Source organism: Pogona vitticeps, chromosome 2 (assembly GCF_051106095.1).
Source record: "Pogona vitticeps strain Pit_001003342236 chromosome 2, PviZW2.1, whole genome shotgun sequence".
Classification (NCBI taxonomy): domain Eukaryota; kingdom Metazoa; phylum Chordata; class Lepidosauria; order Squamata; family Agamidae; genus Pogona; species Pogona vitticeps.
In genome coordinates, this window is record NC_135784.1 from 111744336 (window position 1) to 111767775 (window position 23440).

Here is a 23440-nt window from a genome sequence, read left to right on the forward strand (position 1 = left end):
GCACTTCTAAAACTAGGTAGAAGTTTTCAACCTCACACTGCAGCTGGTACCTGCCCCTTTACAGAAATGGGCAATGATATAGCAGAAACGGTGGGGGTGGCCAAGTCATCTTATCCTGAAGGTCACGTCTCAAGAGAAATATGTTACATGCTGCAGACAATGGGTGCATCCCGCACCGAGAGGGAAGCATCTCGACTCTGATAGGGATCTTGTAGCTTCCTCTCGATTCCAGATCCTAAAGAAATTCATTTTTCATCACTGCTGGAATGATGCCTATGCATTCTTCTGGCTTATTTTCAGCCAAACAGGCATAATTATCTTTGCAGAAAGAAAAGGCAGTTGCTGGGAACAAGCTGATACTGTGATGTCTATGGCTTCAAACTGTGCTTGCCCCATGAATGGTGAAGCAAATTGTTATCAATCTCAAATAAAACATATCATACTGTTTCCAAAGGACAGAATGCCAGAAAGCATCCTCATCCTTTTTGAAGGAATTCAATCTGAGCTTAAATGCATCTCAGGGACTTAAATATGGCAGGGTTCTGCATACAACACTGCAAAATGGTGATCAGCTCAAAAGGGAGTCAGGACAGACACCTCAAGCAGCAAGCAGAAGTTAAACATCAAGATCTTTCTAAAATCATTACTAACTGTTCCTTCACCCAACAGATGCAGTCATATAACACAATAAGCCAGGGAACTATAGGAACACCGGCTTATTGATGACAAGCTCCATGTTGCTACCGCAACACTGCTACCCCAATGGAGCTTTGCTGTGTAGTTTGTTTATTGTCAAACCAGACACACAAATCCAAAAAGATTTTGTTTCTCTGGTCTGGCATAAGCAAACTGTGCAGCAGAGCTTCATTGCAAATCCTTCTTGTGTTTGTTATGAAATGGGGGAAGAAGAAATACAAACAGACCCCATTGGGACAACACAATAAAGCAAACCACTCTATGCTTTTTCAATGGCTCCTACTACAGCCAGGGAGAATCAGGCAGTGGCATACCGGCATGCTGCTTGTATGTCAGTCTCCATTGTTCATACTGCCTGAACTTACCCAAAAAATAAAGCAAGTGTACCAGAATAGCTGAAGCTGTTAGCTAGAAATATCAGTTTTAGTGCAGGGAATTCAACATCTCTTTGCCATGCATTGACTAGGTATTTTCAGTCAAGCCACAATTCCCCATGCTTTCAGTCCTGCCCTCCCCCACCAACCAAACAATAAAAGAGCAACAATCCTAACTTTTCAAGTTGCTGTAATGAATGCAACATGTATGAAATATTCCAAAACTCACTAATATAGGGGCCACGAAATCAGTAACTTACATATATTTATCTGGTTGGATCTAGAGACACATCAGTGGAGAAATTCCAGTGGTGCCGCAGCTCTACAAAAATGCTGCACAAGAGGTAGCAGAAGACTTTGCTTGGATTTTGAAATGCAGGGCAAAGTTACACCGTATACTAACAGAATCACAGAGTTTGATTTCATTTATTGTTGTCAGAAACAAAAATCTTGTGCTAATTTGAGGAAAGTCCTCCACTTGTAGAAAGGCACATCTGGATCCAAGCAACCAAATGTAACGAACAGTGAATGGTCATTTTAGCGAAAAGTGAGAAGAAATTTAAGAAACAATTGAGTAGCTCATTCTGATAGCAGTGATTCACATCCAACCTTTTTCACTAGTTTCAGCTGTCATCTGAGCACTACTTCAGGCTTTGCCCAACTAATATAGAAGTGCAAATCAATGCCCGCTGTCAGGTTTTATATTTACAGGCTGTGCTCAGAGATTTGAATAAAATGTCAGAAAGGGGAGAGATTTTTATCCTTTGAAATCTTCTTGTTCCTTGGGAGACTGCCATAGTTTCCAATTTAAAGATCCACAAAAGCAATTTCACAGGCAGACTTTTGTTTTCGGCAAATTTTACTTTCCATAAGGTCTCGTCCCGTCTTTCCAGGGAAACGTCGGTGAGAATAGGCTCTGGATCACCATGGAGAATGGAGAATCTGGGAGACTTCATTCTGCTATAACAGCTGTTTCCTGAAAAGATTTGGCACATCATATGCCTAGCTAATCCAGGGAAACTCATCTGGAGTCCTCCCCCAGCCCAGCTTTTTCTCCTGGCTGTTTCCATCATTACATTTCCCCTTCAGCACATCCCATCATCAGTGGATTTCACAGTTGCTTCCATATTTTGAAAACTGTACAGCAATTCCTTGCAAGCTACAGGATGTGTTTTAGTGATGGTCATTTCTTTTGAGTGTTTATAACATTGAAAAGTATGCAAAACAAGCCAGTGACAATACTGATCATTCAACGAGCACTGTAGTTTGCACCAGACCAATCCAGCCATTCTGCTTCAGGGTTTAAGGAATAAACATGCTGGCTCCGGGACAATCTTACGTTATGGTCACAGTAGTCCAATTATCATGAGGAAATTTTCTATATGAGTTAAATTCCCCACACAACTTAAAACTCTGTTTTTCTAACATTCTGTATCAGTTTTACATTATGCAGAGAGTTTACACAAAGGCACCCTCTTGCAAATAATCACCTTTGTCACCAAGAGGGCCCGATAAGGATGGCAAAGGAGAGGGCAAAGGAAGAGTGCTCTCCTCCATCCTCAGCATGTCACATTACACCCCAAAGTAGTGTGCTTTTGAAGACATCCTTAGCATGTAGCAATTTGGGAATGTACAGCAGGTTGCAGCTTGTAGTAAGCAATATACAGTGGACCCTTGACTTCCAGACGGCTTGACTTACAGACTTTTTGAGCTACAGACTTCTCTGGCCGCAAAATTTAGGTTTGACTTGCAGCCTGAGAATTGACTTACAGACCAGAAAAAAACCAAAATGGAACAAAAACGGCCTGTTACGGGATTAATCGGTTTTCAATGCACTGTAGGTCAATGGAGACTTGACCTACAGACTTTTTGACCTGCAGCCACCGTTCCAATATGGATTAATTCTTTAAGTCAAGGGTCCACTGTACCAGAGGTATATTAGAGCACAATGTGACCACACATCCCTGTGGCAGCTACTTCTTACTTGACCTAGGGCTATGCCCCATTTTATTTTATTTCACCCATTACCAAAGATTTTACAGGGAGGAAAAAAGAGACTTTCAACAAAGAGGAGGATTGTATATTTTTTGTGCTTTTATCTGTGCAGAGCTAGAATCCAATAGCTCTTCTGACGAAACAGATTCAGGTAGTAAACAAAACAAAAAACAGCCAAACTAATTTCAAAGCTTGAATGAAACAGAAATTGTGCTAGGCCATTTGACTACCTAGAATTCTGTTGCTCTTATCACTGTTTCTCTTCCGCACTTTTCCTGGATCCTCCCAACTGTTCCTGTAAATCACATCATTCAACTCAACTCACCATCCTCTCTTTCTTGCAACAAACACCACCACCTCCTGACACTTACAGACACACCACTCTTTATATAGACAGCATTAAGAAGGCTGAGTTCAAAATAGAGCAGACTTCAGCACTGCTCATCATGTCTTCCTTTCATAGCCATTGCTCAGCTTGAGCCCTCACTACTGAGCAATGAGAGTCTTCTAGTTCCTAAATGATAGGAACTCACCCATTGTATCAGATAATAGCTATCTTTACTAGAGATGGGCATGAACCACCAGTTTGGCACAGTTCGTTCAATGACCATACAGCTGATCCACAGTTTGGAGCCTCGCCCCCTCCAGTGGGCACCCATTCAGAGGCAGCACCTGGAGGAGGTGCGGTGAGGTAGTGGCATTAAGTGGCTGCCTGTTGGAGCGGGCATTGCACCAAACCATGGATCAGCTGTGCAGCTGGTTAAGGAACTGTGTGGAACTGCCAGCTTGTGCCCATCACTGATCTTTACCTGTCGCATAGTATGTCACTTCCTATTACAATTGTTACATGGTAATATACAAATGATTATATTTTGTCAAGATGATTCCAACTTAGAGTGATCCTTTTCGGGGTCTTTTAGGTATAGAGTACTTAGAAGTGGTTTACCATTCCTTCTTCTGGGATAGAAGCCTCAGCCCTTCTTCCTGTTGTGAATGTACAAAAATCAGAAGCTGCCGCGGTGCTCCTGGGAATGTGCCGTGCTCTGACATGTCATATTTTTATGCTCCTCCTACAATAACAAGTGTTCTACTAGCACTTGCTTCCTATAACATGAAGTGCTAGGGAAAATATATATTCCTGGGACGTACCTCTGCCCACAGACTGCTGACTGGCACTCTAAAGCCCCCACTCCCTTCTCCAGCACTTCAGCTAGTAACAATGTTCAGTCTTTTCAAATCACATTTGTACACAGAGAGAAGAAAGGAATGGATTTTGCTACAGAAATATTTTTCTGATGAGATTTAGCAATCTGCTTTAAACAAAAAGACCAAGCTCTCCGCTAATGGTGTCAGAGGCTGTCCCAAACGAAGCCAAAATCTCCCTTTAAAAAAAAGGGGGGGAGGGGAAGAGCTCCTTGGGCTCCTTTTTTTTTTAATCTCTAGGACTACGTACTTGGTGCAGACAAAATATATATATATCTAGAGCACTGAATTAAAAGGTTCTCCTTGCTTCCTACCAAAGGCCTTAGAGGTTTATGAAGAATGCTACAGGCAGCTGGAAGGACAGGGTAACTGGAAACATTTTTCCAACGTCAGAAACCACAATGTATAATGTTACCAATCAGGGTTTCCCAGAAAGCAGCTCATTTGAAACAGAAAGCAGCCGCCAAATACCAACACTGGTAATGAAATTCAAGAGTTAGCATGCAGTTATTGTGCTGTGACTGCAAAGAAAGCAAACTAGGTTCCGGAGCTGACCATTTGGAATACCCGTATGCGCTTAATGTCTCTGCGACGACGGTGAGCAATTGCCACCCACACACTTTACCTGGGCCCTCACATTCCCAACTGGCAATCCTCCCCCCCTACACAAGTTTCTTGCTTTGGAAGTACTGTATCTGAATCCTTGGGAAGCTTAAAAAGAGATTGTTCTGTTGTTCATCCGACCCTCTCTGCTCCTTCTACTTCTAAGACATTTGGGCTTGGAATCAAAAGAAGACAGCCCACTGAAAGACTGAAGAGTAGGGGGGATTTAAAGGTCATTTGTTAAAAAAAAAATTGTTAAAAAATAAAAAAACTTTTGCGGAGAGAAGGCTTTCGCCACACTGGACTTTTTGCCTTTGCAGTGTTGCCAAAGCAACTATTCCAGTGTTACCGACCCATGCAGAGCATCCCCAGAGCTGAGTCAGACTTCTTGTTCTGGTTGCCAGTGACTGGGCACACTGACAGGGCTAGCAGAGCACTTGCCAAATCCTCTACAATTCCTGGCTTACAAAGACTTTGCTCAGACAGAACAAATCTCTTTCTCCCAGAGGTGCAATGAATTTGCTCGTCAGGGAAAACTTCTCTGGCCCTGATTTTTTTAAAAAAAGAGCAAGAAAAGAATTCAGAGGCTTGTAAAGCTTGTTGATCATTTTAGTGAGACTTTTATGAGCCCACCAAACTCTTCTCTGAGTCCACCCAGCACAGATTTTTGCCACTACCTCTATTTTCCAGTGTAAAACCATTTCATAAACACCAAGGTCATGCCTAGAGAAATTCTGCTTTGAGGACTGTAATTTTCAAGCTAGCATGGCCTTCTCTGAACTACAAGTTGCAGTCCAAACAAGTAACTTGTTCAAACGTAGGTCAGGACAACCCCTCTCAGAGTAAACCTTCCTCTGCTTTCTAAAAATAGGTTATCAGGCTTCAAAAACACAACAGAACCAAACTATAATTCCTGTTTGCCCAAGTCTTAGATGCTGGCAGCTGCGTATGACACTATGCTCCACCCATCCCACTTTTCTGGCAGGAAAAATTGCACAGTAAACTCTTTTTCTCTGTATTCAAACCAGACTTGGTTTTGTTTTGCTGATACCACAATCCAGAGAACAGCTGGAATCAAAATGCACCTCTTGGAAGTAACCACGATGGGTTGCTGAAATAAAATTGTGCCTGTCACAGTTCCAAAACAGAATCTTTTAAAGGGTTTCATCAGACATAAAGCAAGAGGATTTTCTTCCTTGAGTAGCCTATTTAATGGACTATATACACAAAGAGGGTTGGGCAAGAATTTGGTTTTGGAGCTCTGGTTTGCTAACCCTCTTCTAAACTCCAAATCCCAATGCCTCTCACAGGTTCTTGTCTCTCAAAAACTTGTGTGTTTTCAGTCCCACGAGTGCTTTCTTTCTAGTCCACCCTCAGAGTCAGCAAGGAAAACAGAGACACTGGTGTCTAAAAGAATGGAGCTAGGACAGAGAATAGTTACTGGGTTGGATAAAGCAGACACAATTAGGTTCTGTTTTTTCAGGGCAAAGCCTTTCCCAGCTTACAAAACTACTAAAATACATTAAAAGTCTACAAACTAGTCTGAAGACACAGGAAATTTAAACCACTGCAAAAAAAAAACCCTCTATAAAACATAAACTGGAACATAATTTCAATGGAAAATTCCAAAACAAATACCATATTTTTCACACCATAAGACACACCTCTCCAATTTTTAGGAGAAGAAAACAGGAAAAAAATAATCTGGGAATTTCAGCCTGCTGGGCCAGCGGGGGTGAGGGTGGAGGAAGCCGCCAAAGGGTCAGAGAGTGCCTTCCAGGACCCTTCAGGGCAACAGAGATAAGGAGGTTGATAAGCCAAGTCCAGGTCAAAACCACGTTGAAGAAAACAGAATTTTAACGCAGCTCTAACTGAGAGGTTCCAACTCTGTGGGCGGAAAAAATGGAACTGAGGTTTAGGGGGTGGAGCATGTGCTGTACAGGGCAACTCAAACTTTGTTACTTTTCTTATAGCTCTAGAAAGGTCCGAGAGGCCAGCGCAGGCGCTGTCTTAACCCACTGGTGTGGATTCATAGAGGCCATGTTGAAGAAAATACTGGTAATGGTAGGGACATGTGTATTTTTCTGTGAGTAAGGTCTAAAGATGAGCAGCCACTACTGAAAACACCCAATTTATATCATGCTACATTCTCATACAACTAAAATGCACATCTATGTGCATGGCCATCGAAGTAGACCTTAAAACTCATGTATCTTTCAAATATTCTGGTCCCAAACTGTTTGGGTAACCATCTCTAAAGCGGATACCCCTGATATACTAATAGTTTTCCATACCTATCTTTTTACTTAAAAGGGAAAAGGGAAAAAAAGAGCACTCTAGGCACCTCACAGAAAAAATATACAAAATGTAAGAGCAATAAAAATAATGTATAACATGAAACAGCACCTCTACCCAAGAAGAAATTGTATGGATAATTAACTGACATAATGGATATACTATCTGGTGCAACTCTGGTTGCCGAAGGCTTGCATAGTCTTTTATCAAAATTGAGCCCCAAAACAAATATAACCAATGTTAAAGTCCACAATACTAGTGTAAACTTTTGGGAATCATCTGGTCCCACAAACATCTCACAGCTGTGTTCTGTACATGTTCAAGCTTCTGAACCACTCTTAAATGCATCTCTAATTAGAAGGGAAACACAGGGATCCACTGCAAATACAATGAGAGCATGATTAACTGAGGTAAATCCTGCTTTCTCCAGATAAGGTTTGTATGGGCCTCGGACACAATGAACAATTGCCACCTGTGACATTATCACAATTACACTGCAGATAGGCAATAATATACTAAATAAATAATATCAATTGTGGGTCCTGATGGCAATTTTTAGAGTACCTATTTTAATTGTATTTAATTGTTTTATCTTTTTATTGTATTTTTATTGTATTGTAATTGTTGTAAGCTGCCCAGAGACCTTTGGGTAGAGTGGGCAGCATATAAGTTAAATAAACAAACAAACAAACAAACAAACAAATAAATATGGATGGATAGAAGGGAAATGGCAAATCATTAGCTGAAATCCAGCTCCATTACTTATGTCATATAAGGCTGATGTTACCATTTTGAATTATATTGTCACAGTTGTTTTTATTTTATTATATTGCTTTTACTTTTATGCCTTACTGTTAGCCGCCCAGAGCAGACTTCGGTCTAGATGGGTGGGGTATAAATCAAATAAATAAAATAAATATTGAAACAAAAAGGCAAAAAGTGTGCTGCTTATATACTGCCCCATACGCCTTTAACAATTGAAATCACTCCTGTTATACACTATCGTAATTTTAAAAGATGTGCCTTCATACCTTTCATGACAGCAGGGTGAGTCCAAACTGTAACTCTGAGGGGAATATATGCCAGTCTGAGAGACAAGGCACTCTCTCCTGAATGGCTGTCAAACAAGTCTTTGCCACTCTTGGCATTCCCAAGAGGACCTCTCTTGAAGCTCTTAGCAGTTGGGCTGTTTCCTAACAAGACAGGTGATCCCTTATGTATCTCACTGATTTTTAAGTTCTTAGTATACTTTCAACATGAATTGGAATTGAATAATAAATACTAAGTAGTACTCTGCCTACATAAACAACAGAAAGGTCCTAATTCATCTAGAAACTGACCAGCTCTAAAAATAAATATGCTTGATGCTTATAGCTTGATTATGAATGTTTGCTGAATTTTTAAATGGATGAGATGTTGGTTAGGGCATGTAGCTGGTGAGATACCACAAGATAATCACAAGCTGAAATGAGAACTATGGAAGCTACAGATGGAAATACCAAAAAGGCAATAAAAATACAAATGATTGTGATCCAGATACAGTGGTGCCTCGCTTAACAATGTTAATTGGTTTAAAAAAATCGCTATGGGAAAACATTGCTAAGCGAAACACCATTTCCCATAGGAATGCATTGAAAACCAGTTAATCCGTTCCAATGGTAACGGATTACCGCCCTTAAGCGAAAATCGCCATAGGAAACATTGCTAAGCAAAACAATGTTTCCCCCATTGGAATGCATGGAAGCCTATTCAATGCATTCCAATGGTTTTGCGATGTCTGTTTTCGCTATTTCTAAAGTGTCTTAAAATGTTCAAAAACTGTTTTAAATGCTTGGATCGTTAGTGCACCTTGTAAAACCTTTGCAAACTTAATTTGGCTTTGTTCTGAGTCTTTGTTAATTTTTGGTGAATTTCCCCCCCCCCATTGGAATGCATTGAACTGCAGGTTTGACAGCTGTCAAACGGGCACTTCAATGCATTCCAATGGGGGCGAAAAAAATTCACCAAAAATTAACGAAGACTCAGAACAAAGCCAAATTAAGTTTGCAAAGGTTGTACAAGGTGCACTAACGATTCCAAGCATTCAAAACAGTTTTTGAACATTTTAAGACACTTTCAAAATAGTGAAAACGGACATCATTAAGCGAAACAGGGGGACTTAAACTGTCATCGCTAAGCGAGGCAAGGTCCCGAACATCGCTATGCGAAATTTCCCCATAGGGAACATCGCTAAACAGAGCGCAAAATCACTCCAAAGACCTCATCGCTAAGCGAATACATCGTATCTAAATTATCTGATTTTCTTAAAAATGCAGCTCTCAGATGTTGGTGAAGTAGAACAACCAGACTACCAGCAAACAATGGGTGGAAATTCCTTTTCCTGTATCTATAATCTCAGCTCTGTTCAGTTTAGCTCTCTGTATTCAACACTGTCAGTGAAAGAGCATACAATTCAGACAAAACTAAAATCAACTGCAGACATTACTTTTTCCCAAGAGGCTAGACCATCAGACGGCTGTTTCTTTTACTGAATTACTCATAAAATGTTGTACTAGATTTATTTATCAACCTAAAAGTTGGAGTCAATTCATTTGATCAGTGCTGAACCCATCCATGTTCTGCAAAGCCAAAATTTACCTTTTTTTCTGATCTCCCATTTTCACCTGATACTATAACAGCTTACTGAATGCAGCAAATAAAAATAACAGATGGAAAAACAAAATCAGAGAAGGGGGCAAAAGAATGGCCATCAAAGGTTAGATCAGATAACCAAGATGAGCTATTTTCTTAAATTTCAAAATATTCAATAAGAAGTACAAATCTACTTTGTTCCCAAACATACACCACAATACCTCTTAAATTGGTTACTCCCTCCCAGAAGCTAATCCTTCTCTCTGAATATGGGACTTCCACTCTACCTCCTCTTGTGTTACACTAGGTACCAAAGTATTTTCTCACCTCTATACTGCCTTGCCTTTGAGGTACTGTGGTGCCCTGCTTGACAATGATAATCCATTCCAGGAAAATCGCTGTTAAGCGAAATTGTCGTCAAGTGAAAAAAAAAGACAATTGGAATGCACTGAAAACCGGTTAATGCGTTCCAATGGGGGAAATACCTGCTCGTGCAGCAAAGATCCTCCATAGGGCGGCCATTCTGCAATCCCTGTCTTGCGGAAATAGCTCCGGAAAACAGCGGGGAGCCATTTTGCGAACCGCCAATCAGCTGTTTTTAATCGTCATCTTGCGAACAATCAGTTTGTGAAACAGGGACCTAATCATCGTAAAGTGAAAAAAAAACCATAGGAACCATCGTTTTGCGATCACTATAGCAATCGCGAAAAACTCGTCGTCAAATGATTTCGCTGTCAAGTGGGGTCGTCGTCAAGTGGGGCACCACTGTACAACAACAACAGTAGGCCATCTGTCTCAACAAGAAGCACAAAGCTTGACACTTTGCTGCACTGATCCTCAATCTAGCTACTATTTCTAAAATTGCCCAAACACAAATTAATCCTCTTGAATTCAATTTCACTTGAATGTGGGGCTGGAGTGGTTAGAGAACAGCAAAATATCTTGTTTGACTGCTGTATTATTCATGTTACAAACCTGGCAGAAAGGGGATGATCCTTTGTTTAGGGTCCTTCTGTCCTCCTTCCATTGGGAATTTGTCCAACATTTGCATCTTTAAAAAAAAAGCAGAGGAGGGGGAGACAAAAAATTAAAATAGCCTCAGAACAAACAATCTGAACACATGCAGAAATCCACAAATTAAACAAAGACAGCGGGAGCTTCAAACAATATTTAACCCAGTCTATCACAGTTCTAAAATAATAATTATAAAAAGGTAATAGGGGAAGAAAGCTAAACATAAGATAGGAGGAGGAAATTGCAGCAAGACAGAGCTATATTGATGTTTTAACAGGATCTAAATTGGTGACTGGCTTCTCTCCCACTCACTACTTGTTTTTTTTTTCCCCCCATTTCACACTGGGTCCCACAATTATGCTTGTCCAACACCTCATGGTGACTGCTCAGCTATTTAGATGAGCCAAAGGCTTACTCCTGATACTGAAGCTACAGAGGGGGAGAGACATATCCCGTTCCTCTACCCAGGCCTACAATATTGGGGGAGGGAGAGCAAACCACTACAGTGGGGTCTTGACTTACGAACGGCCCGAGTTACGAACATTTTGACTTACGAACCGCTCTCATAGGAAAATATTGACTTGACTTACGTACTTAGATTTGAGTTACGAACTGAAAAAAACTGAAAAAAACCACGTGGAAGGCAGGGAAAGTCCAAAATTTGAACTTTCAGTTAACTGTTGGCCAGTGAAAAGGGTGCCTGTCTGCTTCCTCACTCCTCCCAGCGTTTAGAGAGTGGATTGGGAGACAGTCTTTGGACTGCCTGGTACTGGACTGCCTGGACTGTATTTTCCCTGCCTTCCCTGAACCTTTCTTGACCTAAGAAAAAAAGAAACAAAATATCCCCCTCTAGTGGTCGAAGGCAGAATAGCAGCTTCCCATTAGTTTCTATGGACGGAAAAGAGCAGATACGGATCAAATGGTTTTCAATGCATTCCTATGGGAAATGCAGATTTGACCTGAGAACTTTTTGACTTGAGAACCGTCTTCCAATACGGATTAAGTTCTCAAGTCAAGACCCCACTGTACATCCTGTAGACCCAGATTCAATCTATAACACTGCCAGAAAAAAATGTTCAAAGCAGAAATGCTAAGGAGTCCATATCCGTTAAAACACAACAACAAACTACTAAATGCACTAGATAGATGTTTAACCAGGATTCAGTTAAGGAACATATGGAAGACTAGGTTGGCTATCTTTCGAAAAAAGCAGAAACAGAGCAGTAAGACAAGAAATACAGTATAACAATACAGGACCCCAAGTCCACTAAGAGCCTCTGTGAGCCAGGGATTACAACTGTCTTTCCACATAACTTGACACATTTGTCCTGAAATAAGTCTGTTGACAGGTGCCAAGAGCAGTGTACAGTTTTCAGGCTTTCTTTCTGTCCACACACACTTTAGATGAAATCAGGGTAGATAAAAATCAATGATTATTTTTTCAAAAGTTAATTTAAATCAGTCTAAATGTAAAAAAAATTAAATTTAAATTGTCAAAAATTCTGATTTTATTTTATATCAATTTGATTTAAATCAAATCCATCATGGATGAAATGTTCATAAATATGTACAGTATGTATGTTTATACTGTGTATATACTCTCTCTGTACACACACACACACACACACACAGACACACACGTATACGTGTGTATATGTGTGTGTGTATGCCTCACAGTGTTGAATTTTGTGAGTTTACACACATTGGATCAGGTGTGAGTATAAAAACCACATAGATCACAATATTCTCCCTTGATAATATATGTGTATGCAAGTAGTAAGAATAATAGTTCATAATAAATAGCAAATTTTAAGAACAACTATTTTATATTATATAATAATAATAATAATAATAATAATAATAATAATAATAATAATAATAATAATAATAATAATAATAATAATAATAATAATAATAATAATAATAATAATATGCTCTATACCAGAGTGCACTCCAATAGTCAAAAACAGTTAAAATACAACCATAACTTAATTACAATGACACAAATCACTGTTGAAGAATCATGTTGAAATCATGTTGAAGAATAAATTAACAGTACTTGAACAGCTTTTGCCTTGGAATAGATTTAGTTTATGCTCGACATATTAGTTTCATAACAGACACACTTGCAGCAGACACCTAGCAGCAAATAGTTACAATTGAACATCTACATATCAACAGGGAGAAGACTCATACTAACAGACAAGTTATCAGATCAACATCTGATAGTTAACCCTTTAAGTGCCTATTGGCTAACACTAGACAGAATCTGATTGGTTGCACATTCTCTATTATGCAAATACAACTCATTCATTCTTACATACATATCTATACATGCTGAATTTCATAATAATGTATTCTAAGACACAGCACCACACTCCTACAGACACTTATAACGCAAAACTTTCTGTCAAAACAATGAAATTCAGTGGGGGGGAAACAATACAAACCATCCATGAATAAGTCTGAGGAAGTGGACTTGTTCATGAAAGCTCACATTAAAATATAGGAGCTACGGTAGTCTTTAAGGTGACACAATATATTTGTCTTCTTTATTTTTTATTTTGTTGTGTTTTTTTGGCCTGAGGTTTATAACAGACACAATATATATTCATTTGGTGACTTTTCTTATGAAACCCACCATGCAGTCTCTGTTGAAGAACATTAAACATAAAACTGAAATAATGTCCCCCTCAATTTAGCTATGGAGACAGAAGGACTGCTCAACAAACTTTTCAACTAGCAGTTAACTGATGATTGTTGTCAGCAAGAAGGATCAAAGGGGGATGACTCCTTGTTTATCACTGCAGAACCACATCAGAGTGGTACTTGATTCCTTGATCATACATCAGTGTTAATGGCCTTGCAGTATCTGCTTGTTGCTCAGTCTTCCTGTAAAAACTGAAAACTATTGTCATCTAGCCACATTAAAACCTCATAATTTCATGCTGAGAGGATGTGAATGATGAGCAAAATTCTTCCTGTTTGGGAAGTCCATTAACATTTATGGCAGACACAGAGTGAGTGATGTAGTATCAGTCATAGTCACCCTATCTGCCTAAGCAAGAAGTAGGACATTACCATGCCTCCTGAACTGAAAGGCAATGATTTAGAGGTGGAAACTGAGCTTATGAATTCATGTTTGCACACTGTTCCTGAGTTTTACTGTAAAATTGGGGGGGGGGTAATTTCTCCACTCACCACCTCATTTCATTCTTCCTTCAACATCCTTCCTTCCATAAGACTCCTGAATAGGAAATACAGCTATTGTGACTGAGATATCAGTCATCAAAGACTTCTGACTTTCTTGCAATTGGTCCTTATAAGGGAACAAAATGAGAAATGGATTGTTGCCATCCTGAACCATCAGCACTTAGGAATCTGAATGAAGAAATACCATGCTTGATGATGGACTGAATTAGGCTCTTTTGCCTATTTATGCTATTAAAGGTAAAGGTTCCCCTTGACATTTAGCCTAGTCGTGTCCAACTCTAGGGGGCGGTGCTCATCTCTGCCTCCAAGCCGTAGAGCCAGCGTTTGTCCGTAGACAGTTTCTGTGGTCACATGGCCAGCACGACTAGACACAGAATGCCATTACCTTCCCACCAAGGTGGTACCTATTTGTCTACTCACATTTGCATGCTTTTGAACTGCTAGGTTGGGAAGAGCTGGGACAAGCGACAGGAGCTCACTCCGTCACGTGGATTCAATCTTACGACTGCTGGTCTTTTGACCTTACAGCACAGAGGCTTCTGCGGTTTACACAGAAGTAAGCTGAAATAGCTGAAGAGAGAACAAAATGGCACGTACCTTGCCTCTCTAAACAGTCTTGCTTCAGCCACGAGGCTTAGTTTCCTACAGTCAGGAGACTTAACTACCTCCAATCATGAGCCTTATGGAACTGACATCAGCTGATCCTGAACAAACCAATTAGAATACACCTCCTTGTTGGTGGAGCCTGTAGGCTCAAAATACTGAGCTCAGACAATGAATCCTCAAGCTAAGTTTTCTTAATTTGGGGGTTAGAAAATTGGGAGGGGGCATCTTATAAATGGAGGTGTGTTATAAACGGAAAAATACAGTACTTACATGGTAAGTTCAGATGAGCTATAAAACATAGTGGCTAACATTCAAGCCTCATATATAAACTAAACGGATTCTGAAACTGGAGGCTTTTAGATTACTCTCTTCCACACAACATAATGAAAACTCAATCTCCCATCCAATACGTAGAAAATGAATGCTTGGCTAGGGGACCCTGGGAGCTGTTGTAAAAAAGTAACTCTTCCATGCTCTGCTCTCATCCTTTCTCCCAGGAAGTTTAAAAAACAACAACAAAACACTGACATGCAATTCTCAATTTCAAGGCTATCAACAGTTGACCCCTTAAACTGGGCAAAAGCAAAGTCCATTTCTGGGAGCTGGGCAATGTAATTGTTACATGATCCCAAATCTTCCTCTAGTCCTATTTTGGAACTAGCAGGCGGTGTCACCAGGGACAACCAACCAATCTGTGAGCAAAAGAGTGAAGCCTCCAGACATTTACTCTTGCTTCTTTTTAACACAAAACACCTGTGGCAGCTAAAGCCAACTGAAAGATTATTTTGCTTGGAATGGATTATTAGCTTTTCTTCAGCCACTAGCTTATATTTTAAACTGCTGAATGGGGAGATTGCTGGTTCCCCCCCCCCCCGGGTGTGCTGCGATGTGGCAGCAAACTGCTGAGACACATGCTGAGTTAGATTCTATGTTGCCTTCCTGTCCAATTTAGTCTCTTGCCCCTCATTCCTCAGACACAGGAGGCAGAGATCTTTTTTAGACTTCCCTGTGCTTTATTTTTTATGGTCTTGCGTTACTTAAGACACACAAAAATGAGCCTGCACAAGCTCATTCCCCAGGTATTATAAAGCAGAAGTGCTGTGCCTTCTTGGCCCCTAGGGCCACATCTGGAGTATGAGGGTCAACAAGGACCTATGAAGGAACATGTACAAGTCTAACCAATTTGGAGATTATGCTACCAGTGCAACAGTTTTAATGGATACGCAGTACAAGTCGATCCATGGCATCTAAAATTTAATTACCTTTTAACTGTTGCAGCACCAGTCTTTTTCCTATATCCCAGCTGATCAGCTAGGCTTAAGGAAAAGTAGCTGGAGGCTGCATCAGCCATGGCCTGTGGTCATATGCAGACTGCAATGATGAGTCGTGTATTTCTGTTAAAATGCCTAAGATAGTGCATATAATCAAAACAGCAACTTTATATGTAATAGCAGATATATCTATTATTTATCTGAGATTTGGCCCAATTTTGCTCCTGTCAGCCACCCAATTTGCAGCAGTGCATATTCACATGACTGAATACACCACAGTTTCCCATAAAAGATTTAACAGACACATTCTTCCTCTGATACTTTAAACAACTGTTACAGGAAGAAAGCTTACCTCCAGCATCACTGCAGTACACTGTTTTAGAACCTGACATTAGTCTCTTAAGGAAACTAACTGCAAGCAAGGAATTACATTTGAAGATCAAAAGAATGTTAACTCTCACTGGTATTAACATAGCAGGGAGACATTATTCACTACAATCACTATTTGAAAGCCTGCATGGTCCAACTTTGTAAGTAGCAGAGGAATCACAGGGAACTCTTTATGCAGCTATCCAGTTTTTTCTGGAGAATAAAAAGCAGCAGTGTAGCAAAGTAAGAGTGCAGCATGGAACTTAAGCATGACTGCTCTTCACCCTATTCTGAAATGTGGAAGCTAGGTCCCTCTATATCAGGTTATAACTAATGCCTGAAATCTAGCAGTAAATCACAAACAGAGTAGGCCCACTAAATCAATGGGGATATAGTGAGTCTATAATTTCTATTGCTTCAACGGACCTACTCTAGTTGCAATTTACTTCTTGAATTTCAGTCAGCATTTTCTTGACATGAAGATACATACATATCAGAATGTATAAGAGGGCAGCATTAGATTCAAAACATTGCTTTGAGTATTACACAAAGAAAAATACGTATTTCAGTTTATATAGAGCCTGTTGGAATTCCAAGAATAGCTTCTTGGTGACCAACAGTCCTTGCATTTCAAATCCCCAAAATCACGTCACCAAATAAACGAAACACTTCTGATTAGTGGCAAATTCTTTTTAAAATGACCAAAAAAGGGTATCTGAAACTTCTGATAAAGTCTAGATCTTTAACTATGAAATACCTAAAAACATCACTATAAATAGTAAGAAACTGTTATTTGATTAAATGTAAGTTAAACATTCAATGCAAAAGTAATTAGACCTGAAATCTAGTCTAGCAAAGTTACAATGTTTGTGAACCACACCATTATTTAAAAAAGGATGCATATAAACAAAAAGTGCAAGATTGTATTGGCATTTGTCTTTTCTTTTGTTGCTTTACAAGAAGAATGAGTAACCTGTTGCCCTCTAGATCTTACTGAACTACAACCCTCAACCTCCAAGTCACAGTCTGTACTGTCTAGAGCTGATGGGAGTCTGACATCATTGATGAATCATGCATTTCCCATCCATTTTAGGCATCTCCTTTGAATAGAAGTCAAATAATGGTGAAAGACATGGCATAAAAACAACAAACATTCTTCCCTTTTTCCAAAATTGCTGCAGAAGAGCAAGGGACATTCATTTTGAACAGAAACAGAAATCAAACACCAATTAGCGTCTTGAAGAATAACAATGCAATTGACCAGTTGTATCAAGAAGCAAAAATGTTGTACTAAAAATGGGCCCCTCGTTCTGGCACATTTTTCACAAACCATAACTACTGGTTTCTTTGAGTGGTATTACTATCAAACATAAAGAATTCCCAACTGCTTCAGCTGTGTAAAAAAGTATCTTTGCTGGCAATTCTATTTTATTCAGGGGTAGGAGATAACCAAATACAGTCAGACTGACATGAATAAATTAATGGCTGTAACTGAGATACCTTAGAAAAAGAAACTATAAAAGATGACAACAGCATACACACATTAGGAATTTCCTATGAGGTCACTGGGAACCATATATATAGCTATTTAACTTCTTTGACTAGCTGATGGAAAAGAGAAATGTACAAAGCCTGCAGCTGGAAACAGTGAATAAAAATAGCATAAAGGCTGCCCCCAGTGTAGCAACACATTAAAATCACTTTTGATGCTGTACTGACCTCAACTGTGACACCCTCACTATTAAAATTAATTAACAGAAATGTAAATCAGCCCAAAGGTGTTACAATCTCCAGCAGGGAGTAAATAAGAGGTCTTCATACAAGAGTGGTCACATATTCCAAAACACACCAAGCAAACTTTAGTGTCAAATCCCCACCTTTATTGCTTGCTGCTATTCCTCCTCTACAGCAGTGGTCCCCAACCTTGGGCCTCCAGATATTCTCAGACTACAACTCCCAGAAGCCTTCACCAGCACTTCTGCTGGCCAGGATTTCTGGGAGTTGAAGTCCAAGAACATCTGGAGGTCCAAGGTTGAGGACCACTGCTCTACAGGATTTGAACAGGTAGTTGGTGTTCCCAGAAATAATGTCTAAAGCCCCCAAACCAAGCACAGAAGGTGGGCTATTGCATGGGAGAGTTAATAAATAGGTAAAGGTTCCCCTTGACAATTAAGTCCAGTTGTGTCCGACTCTAGGGGTCAGTGCTCATCCCCATTTGTAAGCCAAAAAGCTGCAGTTTGTTCGTAGACACTTTCCATGGCCACATGGCCAGCATGACAAGAAATGGACCCCTGTTACCTTCCCACCGAGGTGGTACCTATTCATCTACTCACATTTGCCTGCTTTCAATCTGCTAGGTTCACAAGAGCTGGGACAAGCAACGGGCGCTCACTACGTTGCATGGATTCAAGCTGCTGACCTTTTGATCAAAAGCCCAGTGGCTCTGCGGATTAACCCACAGAGCCACCCATGTCCCTGCAGAGTAGTAAATAAGCCCCCCATATTTCCTGCTATCCCATAAGTACCACTACAGGAAAAGTAGAAACTCCCAGGCCAGCACTACAATTAGGGGTGGCTGCAGCAGTGGCAGCAGCAAGACATTCCCTTCAGAGGTAAGTTTTAATGTACTTCTCTCAGCATTCAAGGAGGCAGCAGATGGTCATATTTCAAATATAAGTGATCAAAATATTGAGTTTTGTGGGGCTATATATTCATTATATTTCTGGGTCTTAATGAAAATCTGCTGCACAAGCAATGGATATCTTTCTTAGTGGTAGGAGCACAGCTAAAAACAATGTGGTGGATGACACTGGAGGAGCTGACAGTAGAGAATTGCTTTAAAAGAATAAGGCAAATGGCCCTGGCAGAAAAACTGACACATGCTCTTAGACTGTCAAAACAGACAGCCAAGCCAGATGCTTTCCTTGTGACATGAAACCCTTATTAAATACATCACAGAATACGGAGGAGAATTCAAACTAATACACCTGAAATGTTGCTGGGAAATGTTATACACTGAAAAATGTACTAAACCCCACAAGCAATAAGCTTTACTCCAAATATGCATTGTACCTACACAGCTGTACTAATAAGAAATTTATTAATTTTGTATGTTGATTTTTAAATGAATGAATGAATGAAAGAAAGAACAAACAAACAGGGCATTTTTAAAAGGTAGAGGGTAAATTATCAGACCTCTATTCATCTGTCAAGGTTTGATAGTTAGTCTGTTTAAGAGTGTTAGAATAATCAGAGGCGGTAAAGAAAGTTGCCCTAAAAGTACAGAACTTTTAAACTTGTGGCATGAAAACATTGCTTACTACAACTGGTTCCAGCAAAGCAAGGTCATTGAGACCATAACAACTATTTGGCAAACTCCTATTTTGATTTGCTATTCAATGTATTCACAAAAGTTATGAAAATATCTGATGGATAATTGATGTAAATACAGAAAATTAATGACTTTAACATGGATAAGTGACATGTGAATGTTTATTTCCCAGCTAATAGGCAGAGCTCACTGCTGTCTAACAGTTAATGTAAGCAAAGGTACTACTGGCAACAAATTGTTGCTTTTAAGTGACAGTCACTGCTGCATAGCAGATTAGATAAACAATACCTTAAAGCACATGTGTCAAACTCAAGGCCCACTGGCCGAATCCAGCCCACCGGGCTGTTTCATGTGGCCCTTGCAATGTTGCCTGCTACTGTGCAGTATACAATACATAGGTGCTTACTTGGTCACCCATAAAGCTACGCAAGGATGCTAGGTATCCACCCAGTGAGACTTCTAATCCCAGCATTCCAAGCAGTGAAAAGTCTGAAAGTGCAGCCACTTGGGCAGTGTATAGCATCTTGGGAAATGCAGTCCTCACTATTGCCCACTCCCATTCTTACGGCTCCACCTAGCAGCGGCCATCTCCACCTCCTCTCCTGTATCAGCTACAGAAGCAAGTGAGGAGCCAGGTAATAATGAGGACTGAGGGCTATGGCAAGCATGAGGGAAAAGTGGGAGACTTCCATGAATATTTAACAAAACAAACAAACATGGGTGGGGCAGTGGAGCGGGTGTCAGCAGGTGTTACTAAAACTCATTTTTCATTAAATTGTAGAATAGCTGTACACTTGAATATCTGCTTGCCATTATTTCTAGACTTTGATCATAGACTTTTACTTTCAGAGTAACCCTAACCCTAACTTATGTTATTACTAAAACCAGTAATAACTAAATGAGGAGGATTATACTTAATATGATAAAGATACATTTATATAGTCTTACAGATACAACTGATCCTTTGAGGGCAACCATAATGCCAATGGGGCCCAAGATGAAATTAAGTTTGACACCTCTGATTTAAAGTATAAATGCCTTTGTTTCTCACACTTTGTTTCTCTACAAGAGACATCTTATCCTAGGAGACTGATAAGAAAGCAGCTCTTAACAATTAATTTTAACAATTAATTAATTTTAACAGTTAACAATTAATTTTACATATACTTTTAACTGTAGCCTGGCTAAAGATGTGAATATAATGTAATGTACTGGTTTTGTACATGGCTAAACATACTTAGAGCTAAATAATGCTTTTTAACTTTATACATTTTTACTTTTAAAAGTTTAGATACTTTTATATGCCTTACACTGCTTTTTGCTTTTACAGTGTTATTCTTCACAACTTTGATGTATTCTAGAGATGTATTCTCTGCCTTTATAAGCTATAAGCTCCTATATGTTTGAGAATGTAACTCAAAACATTATTTTGGTATTTTATTGTATTCTTGGATCCTGCATTTTCTGACTTAAGTATATGTCTAGGTTAAGCTCACTTTTCATATATTTAAAGTCAGGTGGTGCCTACAGTTTTACATAACTGTAAAACTTTAAGATTTCAAGTGTACGTGCCTACAATTTTTCCTCACAACTGTATGACTGTCTTCAATATGGACTAGCTATTTACAAAATATGGAACATAAAACCAATGCAGATAAATAGCTTAAACATATGACAAGCTTTGGAATTACTGCAACAAAGAAAATATTTCTACTGAGAAACCCAGATGGATTTTGAGACGCTTCTCAATTATTGTTCAATTCCTTTCTGGGATTAACACTTTGCTGGGATGATGTCAAATATGAAAAACCACAGGCTTCTGTGATTTGCCCTGTAGCTCTGTGTGGCGAAATGCCAACACATGATGTCACTCATGTCTGTCCATAATGAAAGCTCCAAAGGGAGGAGCCAATGATAGGATAGGAGGGGCGGGGTCAAAAGGGACAGTTGAGTGAAAAATGACAGTTGGGAGTTAGAGAGAAGCAGAAGATAGTGATTTGGAGAGGGAGAGTTAGGAGAGGGAATTGAGAAGGTTAATACATAGATAATATATAGAGAAAGAGTTATAAGTAATAGAGAATCGATAATTAGTAAAAGTATATAGTTGTTCTGAGTAAAAGTACCATCAAAACAATGCATAAACAAATCCTATTTCATGAACGATACCGAGCATCTGTGATTTACCCATTTTGATTTACATGACAATAAAAGAACATCTGTAATTTAAACCTGATTCTCAAACTCAAAAGTTCAATAAACCTATTATACTTGGCAGCACACGTGTCTGAAATACATAATTGGTATTAGGTGATTAATACCTGGTGGCAATGTGTAAAGTGGAAACACATCCAGAAGGTGGACCTATGTTTAAGGGAGATTTAACGGGGCACTGGGTGAATGCCACAAGTGGTGGCAGCGAGAAGAGAAAACGGCGTTGTTAGCACCCGATTTCGGTCCCGAGGACAGCGTCAACGTGAGCCTTTGTGAAGGCAAAATTAAGCAGGGGCAACAAGGGCAAATGCCACACTCTTGCACTTAAATTGGCTTGTAAGGGGAAACGAACAGAGCACCTTCCAGCAAGGGAAGGTTTATACTTTAAAGGTACTATAAAAGCCAAGGCTAAAAAAAAACCCAATAGGTTACAAAATCAATGGATCAAGATCCTGTTGGGATCATAGAGCACAGGTCAATTGCACAACCAGGGTTTGCTGCTTTACAGACTGTCGATAGTGTGCTCTGTCATGCCCCAACTGCACAACTGATCAGCAAATTGTGATTGCCCTTGCATACATGGTCAACCTCAACCTGATCTTAGCTGTGGTATTTCATGGAGGGAGAGCACATGTATGTGTGCACTCACAGCTTTAATATTCTCACAAGTTACTGGGAATTCTTCATTTAATCCCAGCCATGTTTGTAACTGTTTGTGTTTGCTATTCCATGAACTAATGCCCCATTTGCATGCTGCAGCTGATCTTGCAATCACATTGTCATTGCCTTCCCTGCATTTGTAATCTGGATGGGGTGGGGAAATGTCACAAAAAGTGGAGGTGCAGCATTGCAAAGAACTGCACTGGGCCAGAACTGCTTAACAATTAATGCTAGGAATTTTCCAATCTCTGGCTGAAGAAACCTTTAACACTTGGAAGAGAGGATGGAGGAGCGATTGTTTTGGCCGTGCAAAACATTTATGATCAATTCTTTTGGGAGAGATCCTATTCCCTCCCACTAAAACTGCCACTACCACGAAAAAGTATCATAACTATGATTTATGTTGGCTACAAATCATGCTGCTTTCAGTATTTCTACACAAAGTTTTATCCAAGGTGACAGTAACTCATCTGGAACAATCATCAGGAAGAAAAAGAAGATATGGATGAGATCCAAACCATATGTTTGGAGGCAAGATGTGTCTCCGGCATGTTGAAGGGTTCTACTTACTGTAAGCACTTTCACTGATCCTGAGAAACACCCAGTCCCCCACACAAACAGCTCACCCCATTCATTAGGTTCCTCTGACTCTTCTGTGGCATTTTCAAGGGCTGATGTGGGAAGACTGAAATTGGGAAGTCCGCTTTTACCAGTCCAGCATTCTGAAATCTAGATCCAACTCCCAAACAAACAAACCAAGGAAAATAAAAATAATGGTTGATTTCTGGGATCTTTGCTATATTCTCTAACATATTTGATCTAACCCGGATAACGTATAAAGTAAAAACACACAGCACCAATGTGGAAAAATGTGCAGTTCAGTTAGGGGCAGGGAATTACAAGGGAGTTTATCTTTTCCCAAGGTGGTGACAGGGAGTGAGGTTGCCAGCGGTGAGAAGGCAAGGAGT

At 39.8% G+C, this 23440-nt stretch overlaps 1 protein-coding gene across 7 annotated transcripts in view; it reads right to left on the minus strand.

Annotated features, from left to right (window-relative positions):
- The window catches only part of SH3PXD2B (SH3 and PX domains 2B), a 182688-nt gene that overhangs the window by 86905 nt on the left and 72343 nt on the right, over positions 1-23440 (minus strand). For 6 of the 7 annotated variants that reach the window (XM_020806936.3, XM_078385785.1, XM_072990233.2 and 3 more), the window contains exon 3: positions 10773-10848. The exons of the other annotated variant lie outside the window; for it this stretch is intronic. In XM_020806936.3, the coding sequence (XP_020662595.3) occupies positions 10773-10848 (76 nt within the window). The remainder of the gene's footprint in view (positions 1-10772; positions 10849-23440) is intronic. 7 annotated transcript variants of the gene reach the window in all.